The sequence below is a fragment of the Saitoella complicata genome (assembly GCF_001661265.1).
Source record: "Saitoella complicata NRRL Y-17804 unplaced genomic scaffold SAICOscaffold_27, whole genome shotgun sequence".
Classification (NCBI taxonomy): Eukaryota; Fungi; Ascomycota; class Saitoellomycetes; order Saitoellales; family Saitoellaceae; genus Saitoella; species Saitoella complicata.
The window spans coordinates 14,321-26,400 of record NW_017567018.1 but is presented as its reverse complement, the minus strand read 5'-3'; the positions used below and the strand labels follow the sequence as shown (position 1 = coordinate 26,400).

General features: G+C 54.6%; 6 protein-coding genes across 6 annotated transcripts; 3 read left to right on the top strand and 3 right to left on the bottom strand.

Annotated features, from left to right (window-relative positions):
- Positions 1-16: 16 nt before the first annotated feature.
- On the bottom strand, positions 17-360 carry SAICODRAFT_10019 (uncharacterized protein; the record flags this gene model as incomplete). Its single annotated transcript, XM_019165161.1, has 2 exons — positions 17-228; positions 291-360. The coding sequence occupies 2 exons, from the start codon at positions 358-360 to the stop codon at positions 17-19; spliced, it is 282 nt and encodes a 93-aa protein (XP_019021330.1).
- A 131-nt stretch (positions 361-491) lies between these two features.
- On the top strand, positions 492-4,179 carry SAICODRAFT_73501 (uncharacterized protein; the record flags this gene model as incomplete). Its single annotated transcript, XM_019170867.1, has 1 exon — positions 492-4,179. Exon 1 carries the CDS (start codon positions 658-660, stop codon positions 4,177-4,179), a length of 3,522 nt encoding a protein of 1,173 aa, XP_019021329.1. The 5' UTR covers positions 492-657.
- Positions 4,180-5,274: 1,095 nt separating this feature from the next.
- On the bottom strand, positions 5,275-7,318 carry SAICODRAFT_173774 (uncharacterized protein). The gene is made up of 3 exons (XM_019165790.1): positions 7,128-7,318; positions 6,302-7,077; positions 5,275-6,248 (listed from the first exon to the last, which is right to left on the bottom strand). The coding sequence occupies exons 1-3, from the start codon at positions 7,222-7,224 to the stop codon at positions 5,511-5,513; spliced, it is 1,611 nt and encodes a 536-aa protein (XP_019021328.1). The 5' UTR covers positions 7,225-7,318; the 3' UTR covers positions 5,275-5,510.
- A 288-nt stretch (positions 7,319-7,606) lies between these two features.
- SAICODRAFT_10016 (PLP-dependent transferase) lies at positions 7,607-10,073 on the bottom strand (the record flags this gene model as incomplete). Its single annotated transcript, XM_019165159.1, has 2 exons — positions 7,607-9,933; positions 9,986-10,073. 2 exons carry the CDS (start codon positions 10,071-10,073, stop codon positions 7,607-7,609), a joined length of 2,415 nt encoding a protein of 804 aa, XP_019021327.1.
- Positions 10,074-10,406: 333 nt separating this feature from the next.
- On the top strand, positions 10,407-11,002 carry SAICODRAFT_31997 (uncharacterized protein; the record flags this gene model as incomplete). The annotated part of the gene is made up of 2 exons (XM_019168079.1): positions 10,407-10,910; positions 10,937-11,002. A coding segment is annotated over one exon (306 nt), but the record flags the coding sequence as incomplete, so codon positions are not given.
- On the top strand, positions 10,703-11,740 carry SAICODRAFT_31995 (uncharacterized protein). The gene has a single exon (XM_019168078.1). It carries the CDS (start codon positions 10,848-10,850, stop codon positions 11,274-11,276), a length of 429 nt encoding a protein of 142 aa, XP_019021325.1. The 5' UTR covers positions 10,703-10,847; the 3' UTR covers positions 11,277-11,740.
- The last annotated feature ends 340 nt before the right edge of the window (positions 11,741-12,080 follow it).

The window sequence follows — 12,080 nt, the reverse complement described above, 5'->3', positions numbered from 1 at the left end:
TCATAATTTTGCATGCTCACTTCTTAGCAGGCGCATGTCCCTTCTTTCCCTTCTTATCCGCCTTCTTCTCCTTCGCCATATCTCTCATCGACCCCAAACTCAACTTTCCAGTCGCAGCAGCTCTCGCAGCCAATACAGCCTCGTTCTTGCGTTGGATTGAGGCGGTGAGCTTTTTTGCGAGGGCTTGTTGTTTTACGAGAATTGTTTTCTTGGGGGCGATGTGGACGGCTGCAACCAAAACAAGTCAGCATGAGTTGGGAAGAGAGAAGGACGAGAGGGAGAAGACGCACCTCCTTTGGTAAGTTTTTGAGTTTTGCCCTTTGAGGCCGCAGCCTTCAACTTGAATCCTCCTTGAGCCATCTTGTCCTTGATCTGGGGATGTATGCCGTCTTTGGTGTTTTGCTGTGTGTTCGCCTCTGAGGATATTTTTAGCACGGCAGGCTGATATGAGCCGCAGTCCCTTGCAGCGTACACGAAGGTCAACCTGACCACCAAACACTCCAGCGTTGACAAGAAGAAGAGACGGGAAGCTTCCGTGCCGTTTACAAGGATACCGTTTGCTGAGCTGAGCTTCGAGTGAGCGTGCTGTTCGGCTCTACATATACCCAGCCGCGTTTGGCTCCCGTCTGAGCACCGTGCCGAACGACGAAGCGCAGCATGACGCACCTCAAGCTTCTCCCACTTCTTATCGCCGCCTCCGCTTCCTTAACACAAGCAATCACCTGGACAAACTGTCACCAATCAACCTCCGGAGTCTACTTTGACCCCTCATCCGTCTCGGTAACATACGAGAAATCGGGGGGTGGGGCACTCATGAATGCGCTCGTGAATGGAACGGTGTATGGGGAAGAAATTGTGGATACTAATACTGAGACGAATAAATTGTCGACGCTATTCGCCAATACCGGATATTTGAGTACGGAAGTAACCCGAAACGCCACGAGATTCTGTGATCGCGTCGTGCCGAGGGAGGAAGCAGGGGGGAATACGACTCAGTGTCCAATACCGTCCGGGACGAATACCTCGTTCCTCATCCAACTACCTCTGGCAAATACCTACGCCTTCACAACCCTCTACACAAAAATCCACTTCGTCGACGGCGCATCAACACCCAACACCCTCGGCTGCATCTCCTTCAACCTAACCCCCTCCTTTCCCCTCTGGCTCACTCAAACCCTACGGTACTTCCCCCTCTTCACCATCCTCCTAACGCTTCTCGCAACCCTTATCGCCGCATCATGGTTTTCGTCGTTAACTCTTGATCCAATTATTCTACTATCGAATTTCGGGGTGGATCCGGAGGGGGTGAGATTGTGTACCCCGGGCCCGGGGGAGGTATGGGGGTATGTCCAGTGGGTGCTCTTGAGCGGTGGGTTAGGTGTTGCATATCCGGGGTTTTATCAGGGTGCGGTTAGTTCGGTTGGATGGAGTGGGTTATTGTTTAACCAAACGCTGTGGGCTTCTCAGGAACTCGTGAGTCCGCATGCCGACAGTGGTGGTGTGCGGAGTGATATTTTGTGGGGGGAGGGGTGGACGGGGAGGACGTATGCGTTGACGCGGTTGAGTAATTTGGTGGGGTTGAGGAGGGAGGATATGTGGGGGACACACATGATATGGCTCTCCATCGTCGCGATCAGTATTTTCGCGCTGTGCGCTATTGGACTTGTGGTATGGATGATCCTCAAAAAGTTGAGGGGACAGGATGATGTCGTTGAGATTCGGAGGAAGAACGGGCCGTTTGTGGTGGGCATGTTGTTGAGGGTGTTTTTGTTGTTTTATTTTCCGTTGACGGTGTTTACGACTTATCAACTCGTCATCACGGCTACTAGCTCGGCTGTCAAGACTGCTTTTGCGGTTGTTACGATGGTTGTGGTACTACTGGGGTTACCGGGGTATTTGGTTTGGGCTGTACGGAGGCAGAGTCCGAATATCCTTTATGATGACCAGCCGACGCTGCTCGCGCTGGGGCCGTTGTATAATACGTTCAGAGAGAGCGAGAGTGGGTTTTGTTGGTGGAATCCCATCTTGTTCAACCTTCTTCGCGGAATTATCATCGGTGCGGGTCAGCGGAGTGGGGTGGCGCAGATCATCGTGTTGGCATTGTTGGAGGTGGTCAATTTTGGCCTCATTAGGTGGAAGACGCCGTGGCAGGGACGGAGTGGGATGAATGTGTTTCATGGTGCGCTGTGTCTGTTCAGGCTTGTCGAAGTTCTGTTGATGGTCGCGTTTATCCCCTCTCTCAACGTCTCGGAAGGCAACAGAGGCTGGGTCGGGTACGTCATCCTTGCACTCCATGCGTTCGTGTTGGTGTTCTTCTTCTTGTTGGGCGCGGGGTGGAGGATTATCGAGATTGTGAGTAGGCTCGTGAGGGGCGGGGGCAAAGAGGACTATGTCACCGGCCCGGGCGAGGGCTTGGAGGGTGGTAAAGTGGGTGCGAGGGAGATGTTTGGGTTGGGGAAAGTATTTGGGATTCACCAGTTGGCGCAGCGAAAGTCGAAAACCGTTATCGATTCCGACGAGATTCATACCGCTGGGCCTGTTCATACCGCGAGTATGTCGACGCTGCAGATGCAGGAGGTTGGTACTGGTGTGCCGAGTAGTGCGACCGGGTTTGTTGGGACGGGACAGAGGCCCATGGTGGTGTCGAGGGGGAGTTCGGCGTTGGCGTTGTTGGATCGCGCTGGGGGACAGATGAGTAGTAGGGAAGATATTGCGAGTGCGTATTCGATTCCGCAAGTCACTCCCACTACGCCCACCGCACCGGGATATGCGTATCCGCCTCAAGCAAATTCCGAGTATAGGTGGCCGGTTGAGGAGGTCCCTGTTGGGCAGCCGGGTGCGGCGTTCTTTAGGCCGCCGAGGAAGAGTCGGCAGTGGTCTTCGCCTATGATGGGGCCGGGAGCTGGATCTCAGACGGGGAGTGCGGGAGTGAGCGTGGGGAGTCAGAGTCCGGCGTTTTCGACTATTGCGCAGCATTCGAGGGGGAATAGCTATGGTGGAGATTACGAGGATTTCGTACAAGCCCATGGGGGAACGACATCCGCTTCCTCGATGGGGCTTTCGCAGATTCCGGAGGCTGTTGCGGGACCGAGTATGGGGAGGAGGGGCGTTGGGGTGCAGGCGCCGGATGTGGAGATTATTGGGGCGTATGATAATGGGAGGCATGAGTATGTTGATGTTCCGTTTGAGGAGTATTACGGGGATGTCGATAGGCCGCGGAATGTGGATTATGCTGTTCGCGAGTCGGATATCTACAAGCAATCTCAGCAACCGCTCTCCTCGGCGCCGAGTGCGCGGGCACGCAAGTTGGGGACTGGGCCGGCTGATCCGACGGGACCTGTTGCTGCTGCGCAGGGGTTGTGGGGACGGTTAAGCAGGTTGTACGAGAGGAAGGAGAAGGGGAAGACTAAGGGGTTCGAGGTGGTGAGATCTGCGCCTGCGAGGGTGTTGAGTCCGCAGCCGAGAGCAGTTGTGGAGCCTGCTAGTCCGAGGAGTATCGTGGAGCAGGAGCAGCAGCGGATGGATGAGGCTGAGGGTATGGGGGCTGCGTCGCCTTTGGTGCAGCATGCGGCTGAAGAGGGTAGAGAGTGGGGTAGGACCTTGAGTCCGGTTAGTGATGCACGGAGTGGAGCGACGAGTCCTATGTCGGATAGTTTGCCTGGGCAGATTTCGCGTGGGCCGCCTGTGATACCGGAGATGGAGCCTGTCTCTGCGGAGCTGAATATGCCTTCCAGAATGGCGAGTCAGCGAACTGTCGCTTCTGGGAATTGGGCCGCGTACCCGAGCCCGCAGATTCCTCAAGATCCGACTCGCTTGAGTACACCGTTGAATCTGCCATTCCAGTCAGATATGTCGGATATCCTTGAGGAGTCATCGGGTACGGCTTTTGCACCCTCCCATCGTCCACGTACAAGACCAGAGTCTTCGTCTTCGATTGCGTCGTCGATGATCTACCCTCCACCACCCATCGGCACCGATGGTACCACGCGTCCGGATAGTGCTGGAGCGCTCTCCTTGAACTCGGTGAGGAGCCACCGCGTGTCGGATGGGTTGCGAGCCAGTATAACCACTGGAGGACGCGAGAGTGTTGGTGAGGTACGGAACGTGATTGCTGAGGAGAGCGATGAGGATGATGCGGAGTGGCTGGAGAGGACGTTAAGTTCGGGGAGGTTGGAGTAGTTGGGGAAGTGAGAGCGTGACTGGGGGGAAGATGTGGTATGTAGGAAAGATATTAAAAGGGAGCTTCTGGAGGGTCTAGGCTTGGCGTTTTACTTGACACTATTATTATGTACTGGGTCTTAATAATTCAAAATCATACCCTCGACCTTGCCTGCTCTGTTAATCATAAGTGGAGGTGTGTTCATGTTTCTGTGTGGTGTTTCATCCACATCTATAATACTGCTGTAGGTAAGCGCAGCACAAAGGACGTACGTTTACATGCGTCACACAGCGAAGGTTGACAGAGAGGAGAAAGCAAGAACAAGGATTATAGTATGTACGTGACGGTGCATGGTGGTGCTGATTGCGTCACAGCCGTACCAATCTTCCGCTGCGCAGATATGACACAAGAACCGATGTTACGGTGGCAGAACCAACACCCCAGCATGAACAACCTATCTATACGACCTAGCTTTCAGTTAAACCGTCCCCCCACCTCCTTCCCCGTCCAGCACCTCTTCCTCCCCTAGCACCACCTCCTCTGCCCGCGCCCACCTCCACGCCCACCTCTTTGCCTCTTTGTACTTTTTGCTGATCCTGTTCGGGATTAACCTCCCTGTTACGAAGTCTCAGTTCGCCCAACCTGGATGGTAACTTTGGACATGCCGTTATTGCGCTAGCCGTAGTCAACCCTTCGCTTCCCACGCCGTTCTGAGGACATGAGCAACGCGGACAATCTACGACGAAAAAGGACTGTCTGCGGACTGCTCAGAATCGAAATCTGAACGTCGATCCGAATTTGAAACGCTTCGTTAGGTCTCGTTTTTGGTTTGAGAGCAACTTAGGGAACCCTGTGGGCTATTGGGTGCCTGGCCATGGTTGGGGATCTCGTTAAGGTCCATGATTGCTATCTTGATCAGGGGTTGAGGCTCTGACTGCCACTCGACGAGGTGGAATCACCGTTTGTTGTCCTTTCTTAGTTTTGGGCCAATCATGGATGAACGCGGTTGACGGTTTGGATGGTTAACGCTCCGAGTTACTTTGCTTTCGTCATAATAGTATGGTGTTATGGATGGATCTGATTGTCTCGATAATCATACCTACTGGCGATTCTCTTTCTTGAAGATTTGCAAACAGAATCTCTTGTACTTATGTCAAACGACCTGAGCAGTAACTGTCCATATATCAAGAGATCCCCTCCAAATTCCCACGTTTAGCCATCACCATATATCCCCTAGCATAGATCTATCCCCAATCCCATCTCCTCAAACAAACCCCGAGCAAAATTTGCGAGACATGCAACGGCCTTCTCGCCATCTCCGACAAAAACACCCACCATAACACCCTCCACCTCAATGCATCCGACAAATCTCCCTCCCCGCCTCAACCTGCCACCCACACAACAAACTCTGCACCCCCATCGCCACAAAACTTCCCATCAAGATCGCAAATGTATCAGCTGGGGCAATCGTACTAATCAAAAATTCCCGTACCGCAGTCTCTTCTTCCGCATTTCTCGGCCCTATCTTTGTCTGCGTAGGGAGTTCGAGGAATGCGGTTGCGGAATCGGCGGTGGCTGTGGTCCAGGTGTTATGGGAGTCGTACATTTCCGACGATTCATCCGTTTCGTCACTATCCGGGAGCTCGGTATAATCCCCTCCCCTAGCCCCAACTCTCGCCCTCGCACGCGCCAAAGCCCTCCAAACACCCTCAGGCAACGACTCCTTCCCCAACTTCCAATACGTATTACTCATCCCTAACCCCCCATTCGCCCCAACAACCGCAACCCCAACCATCACTGCCCCAACACCATACCACTCCCTCCCACTCTCCCCCGTCGCGCCCTTCATACTCGCCGATTCACCGAATTGGAGAGCGAAGATGACGAGGTCGAGGATGGAGAGGGACCAGAGTGGGAAAGAGTGTGTTGAGGAGAATGGGAGACGGAAGAAGGAGATTGAGGTTCGGGCGAGGAAGACGAGAAGTTGGTGGAGGGTCATGTAGATTGGGTAGAAATCTCGGGGGTTGTGGAAGAGGTGTTCGAACGCTCCCCGAATGGGCGTATAAAACACCAAGGTCGGTAATACGCCCTGTTCACATATCAGTAACCGTTTCGAAGAAAGTGAGGAGGGAGAGGACGAACCTGGTTAAGTATGTTCTCGATAAAGAAGAGCGTAGCAAGCGGCATCATATACCCCCAAACCAACTCCCTCACCAACCCCAACTTCCCCCTCAACTCCAACTCCCCAATAACACTCCCCCTCCTCGCACCCTTCCCGCCAACACCACCCATCTGCTCCACAACAACCTTCTCCACCCCCTTCGGGCCCGGCAGCAGGATCCCGTACACGAAGGGTAAGGCACAGGGTCCAGCCGCGGTGAGGGAGAGTGCGATGTTGGGCGAGAGACGGAGAGTGGTGGTCATGAACGTGTAGTATGCAGCACCCAACAAACCTGCCATTCCGCCTCCAGCGGCGTATCCCCCAAACGCCGGATGTGGGCTGAGGGGATACCGAGTCGTGAGTTGGAAGAACGACATATCACCAAGATTCGACGATACGGAGGCGAGCGAGATCCCGAGAAGTCGGAGAGGGAGGTTGGAGCACCATGCTAGAAGTTGTAGACCGATGAAAGAGGAGGTAGCGCAGATGAGGATACGGGCTGGGTAGTTGATTTCGGATGTTAGGCCACGGTCGTTGGTGGTGATGTTGTCCCGTTCGTGAGGGGGGATATTTGAGTTACGGCGTTTGGCGCGAGAGGAACGGCCGAAGGGGAGGTAGGAGAGGGGTGATGGAGGGAGGTATGGGACGAATGTTCGGACGCAGACGGCGGGGACGGTGTATGCGAATAAGACTAACCCGGTTGATGCACGGGACCCGACGAGGTCGTTGGCGGCGGTGAGGACGACGCTGGAAACATCTGTGTCAGCTCGTTCATGTTATGGAAATATTGTACCAGGGATGACTGACCTGAATTGCATCGCGACAGATATCCCAAACGACCAAAAAGCGGTCGTGAGTCGTATATCATACCACCCCCCCAACCCCTCCTCCCTTCTCTCCGCATCTGTCACAAGAGGCTCATCTACACCTCCACCTGGAATACCAGCAACAAACTCCCTTTCCTCAAACTCACTCACCCGCCCACTCGTCGGACTCAGCGGGGCCGGCATGTCGTCACCGGCTGCCGCCATCGCTCTAGACTCGGGAAACTCTCGAAACGAAGGCTGGGAGGAGGTGTTGGGAGACTGGGTGTATGTATGTAAAGAATGGTCAGAGGGCTCCTTGTGTCCAGCGTCTACAGCTGGCATGGTACATGGGGTGGATGTATGCTGGGTCTCGTTGGTGTACATCTAGAGATCGCGCTGTGCATGCACGTGGGGGATCAAGCAGTTCTGGGGTGCACGGTGTACCGGTATACTCATTCCCGTGAGGACCTATCCTGTCTCCTATCCAACCACCATCCCAAGTTCAATGCCGTTCCCCATCCCAGCTGGACCCGTAAGCCGTACACCAACCCCAAACACAACCCCAACCCCCCTCCTCATCCGTTTCCGTACCATAGCTTCGTACACCGCCTTCCACTCCACCTTTCCACTCTCCTGATCAACACTGACCATCTTACACCGTCGACACGGACCCGAAACCTCCATCTTCATGGTCATCCCAAGGCCACGCCCGCCGCGGGTCGAGTCGCGATGGTGGAGAACGAATGACGTCATCGCATCCTCTACAAACGGCAACGGCGTACGAACAACAATATTCGGACGAAACAGTGAAGCTGGGGGGATCCTCTCCATCCCATCGCACAGCACAGCGATACTGGTGGAATTGATGAGAAGCAACGGGGACTCATTCGTCATTCGCCGCGGTGTGGAGGGGATAGCTAGTGTGCACGTAACCCTCGCGTCGGGCGTACTCAACGCATCCGAGAAGAACCTCTGGATCCGTGGGCCGGTAAAGATCTTACACTCGACCGTGTCATAGCACACCTTCGCCGGTGCCTTCCAAATCTCCAACTCCCCTTCTCTTGGGTGAAGTGGAACCTCAAACTCCTCCTTTGACCCCCGGACTCGTACACGCATGACCCCCATCTCGATGTCGAGGGTGGGGATGATCCGTGCCATACCCGGACAAGTCTTCTGACTCATCCCCCGTCCACTTCTCAAATCCAACAAAAAGAACATACGATCAAACACCAAGCCACGCTCCCCCACCGGCCATGGTTGCTCTTGTGGAGGAGGTGCGTAGGCGTGACACGACTTGATCGGATACACATACAACGCCTCCACTCTCACCTCCTGCTTCTTCACTTCGTTGTCAGGCGGAGGCGTGAGGAGGGCTGTTGAGGGTGGAGAGATAAACACCCGCTCGACCCACCCCACGAACGCACGGACTTCGCTCCACGTCGTACACGCCCCGAAACTAATCCTGACGACACCCCTAACCCTCTCCACTTCCTCCTCCTCCCCTTCCTCTGCCCCATTGCCATTCCCTCGCCGCTTCGCAACGGCTCGAATAAAATCACGCCCATCACCACACCGCGTCCCCTGCTCATAATACCCCCTCCTAACATCCTTCGGCGTTAACCCAAGATAAAACTCGGTCGCGCCGGGGTTGCATAGTCCACCCGTCCTGAGATGGATTCCCTCCATCCCCGCGAGTGTGGCGACAGTAGTTGGGGGCACTACACCACCACCATCGGCCGAAGCTGAAAGTATCGAGAAAGCGATGATGGGGCCTTGGGTGTATGGATCGGCATAATCCCCACTCGTGTGGATCCTCACGACTTCACCTCCTCCATCTGGGTGACGGAGTGCGCGTAACCTCTCCGCAGTCCACGCCGCCAGCGTCGACGTGTGCGCCCGGACACGTTCGAGCCCGCCCAAAGTCTCCATAACGAACCTTATTCCCTCTCTCACGCACAAGACCGCAGAGGTGCTAACTGTCCCATCCTCCAACGCCTCCGCCATGCTCTCACCACGAGGTTCATGCCACCCATCACTCGTCACCCCACCCACCGTCCCACCCCCGAAATACCTCCTCCGCTTCACCATCTCCACAGTCCGCTCCGACCGACGGATGAGGAGTGCGGCAAGATTTGGGTATCCGAGGAGTTTGGTGAGGGAGAGGACGGTGAAGTCGGGGGGGGAGGTGGCGAGGTAGGGTGTCAGTGGGGATGTGGGGAGGAGGGAGGCTGCGTCGAGGAGGGTTAGATAGCCGTGGGCGCAGGCGGTGGGGGTGTATGTTGGTGGGAAGCGCGTTCCGGAAAAGTTTGATTGGGCTGGGTAAGCGAACAAGGTCGGTCGTCCCGCGTGAGAAGATGGTGGTCCGTCGACGCAGGTGCTGTGCGAAGCGAGACCTGAGAGGCCGAGGATAGAAGTGTGTGACTCCCGATGATACACAAAATCCCATCCTCCATCCCTACACGCCCCCTCCATCATCTCCCCAACAAGCTTGATCCCCGCCGTAGTATTACTAACCCACACCACTTCCCACCCCGCTCTTCCCCCCTCACACCCCAGAAACTCCAATAACTCCTCACGCACTGCATCTATGACCGCCGAGGCGTAGGGAGATGAGTGAGGGTTTGAGAGGAGGGTTGTGGAGAGGGTGTGGTGGTGGGCACGTAGGAGGGAGAGGGGTGGGGGGGTTGAGGCGGCGTGATCGAGGTAGAGGGCGGAGGGGAGGAGTTGGGGGTATTCGCGGGCGCGGATTGTGTCGAGGTCGTCTGGATATTGCAGCTTGCGTCGAGAGGTAGGGTACGGAGGGGGGTCTGTGTGAATCATGTTAGTGAGATGATTCAGTAGAGGGCAGGACATGCGAACCTCTCACGGCCACTGCGGGCCTTGCAAGTGTCTTCCCGTCTTCCTGAACATCGTTGCCGGAGTTGTAGGCGTATGAACCATTTGGCATTGTTTGTTCTTGGTGTTCAGGTTGGGAGTCATGGTCATTGCGGACATGTGTACATCATCTCCAGTCGTACGCGTCGGGAACCGTATCACACTTGCATGCGGATGGATTGCGGGGTCGAGCGTAGGAATTCTAACTTGCCAAAATTGAAGGAGATAGACCAAGAGGAACTCAATAGCATATAAAAGACGATGCTTTAAACTACTCTGCTTACTCCCAGCCTGATCTGACTTGATCTGACTGGTTGGTGATGTCATATCTGGGAATAAGGTTATCTGCAGAGCACTGTGTTCTCAAACCCCCACACCCAACATGCCAGATCTCAACATATAAGAAATCCCATACAGCGAGCTTTCGCATGAAGAGAGACCATACCGCCATGCTCAGATTGTGGCCCTCACGAAAGCCGAAATCCCACAGGAGAAGATTGAGGAGCAGTGTCTTCCCAAGAGAAAGGATATCACCAACCGATGGTGGAATACAGCCTCCTACCGCAACAGCCCTCGTTCTGGATGCCCTCAGATCCTTTCCAAACGCGAAAAGGACGAGCTCATCCGCAGCGTTCGCTCAGGGAAGTACAACAACGCTGTGGAAGCTGCTGCTGCCTTCAATCATTGTCACCAAAGGGATGTTTCAGCGTAGACAGTAGGCTTGTTACTCCTGAAAAGCGGAGCGAAGTGTGCTACACAGAAGAAGAAACCGTTTCTGTCGGCGGCGGCTCGGGAAAGGCGTTACCAATGGGCAAAGGAGCACTTACACTGGAGGAAGGAGGACTGGATGCGGATCATCTACACCAACGAATCAAAATTCCAGCGTTCAGGGCCAGGACATATTGCAAAGGTCTATGTGTGGCCTGAGGATCCTCCTAGGGAGAACAAATTCATTCCTCGGATGCAATTTGGAGGTGGGAGTATCTTCGTATTTGGTGGAATGTGCTGGCGGGGGATCACAAAACTTGCTCGTTTGCAAGTCCCAACGGTCGACAAGGTCGTGATGCGTGACTTTGTTGAAGATTTTCTACTTCCCAAGCTTCAGGAGTTCAGAGAAGCAGACATCAATCTCACAATCCAACATGACAACGACGCCAAGTTTCATGCGCCCGACTGCAAAGAATCCTACGAAAGGGAGGGATACAGAGTCCTACCCTGGCCGGCATACTCACCTGATACGAACCCCATTGAGGATCGGCGTGGGCGGCCTGTATGAGAGGGACCGAGAAGGTGAAATAGACGAAGACGGCTTCTGGAACTGACAGCTTCGTTGAAGTTGTGCAACACTGAATCGCGAAGGGCCTGGTGAACAAGGGTCCTCGTGACAGGCGGAGCTAACGAATCAAGCGGAACCCCAAGCTTGCCGCAAGCCACGTCAAATTTTGCGTACCATGTCTTAGCAGCACCATCTTTACCAGAACGAGCCATCCCTGCCGACTCCATGAGGGCCTTGTAAACGAGGCGATCAGGACTCAGCGCACGAGCATGATCAAAAAACCTCGCCGTCAGGTGCAATAGATGCCCAGAAAAGTTAGTCCTACAAGAGTCAAAATGCATAACCTGATTGGGGGTGCAGCAGTGTAACCCAAGTGCCATGCACAGTACTCTTCGATGAAAGTTATCAAACGCCTTTGCCGAAGTGACGAGTCATATCCATATCGAAGCACACTTCGAAGGCCCATAACATATGCGGTTCAATATACGTCCTCTAGAACTCCAGAAACCGAAACGGCTCCACCCGCCCAACAGGATTCATCAATGCATGAAACCCAGCTAGTTCGCGAGCATCGGCAGTGAGGGCCATTTGAGCCTGCCTGGATGAGCCCCACATGCGAGACGTGTTGGAGATCAGGAAACCATCACATCGTTTCTCAGACACAACCGTAAGCGGTGGGCGACCAGGGAAAGTGACCGAGATATCAGGAGCGTCGGCGCGGACTTTGATGCCAGACATTGAAATAGCTGTCAACATCCCAGGCACGCGGAGTAGCTAGGTGAGTGAGAGTGAATGCGAGACGTC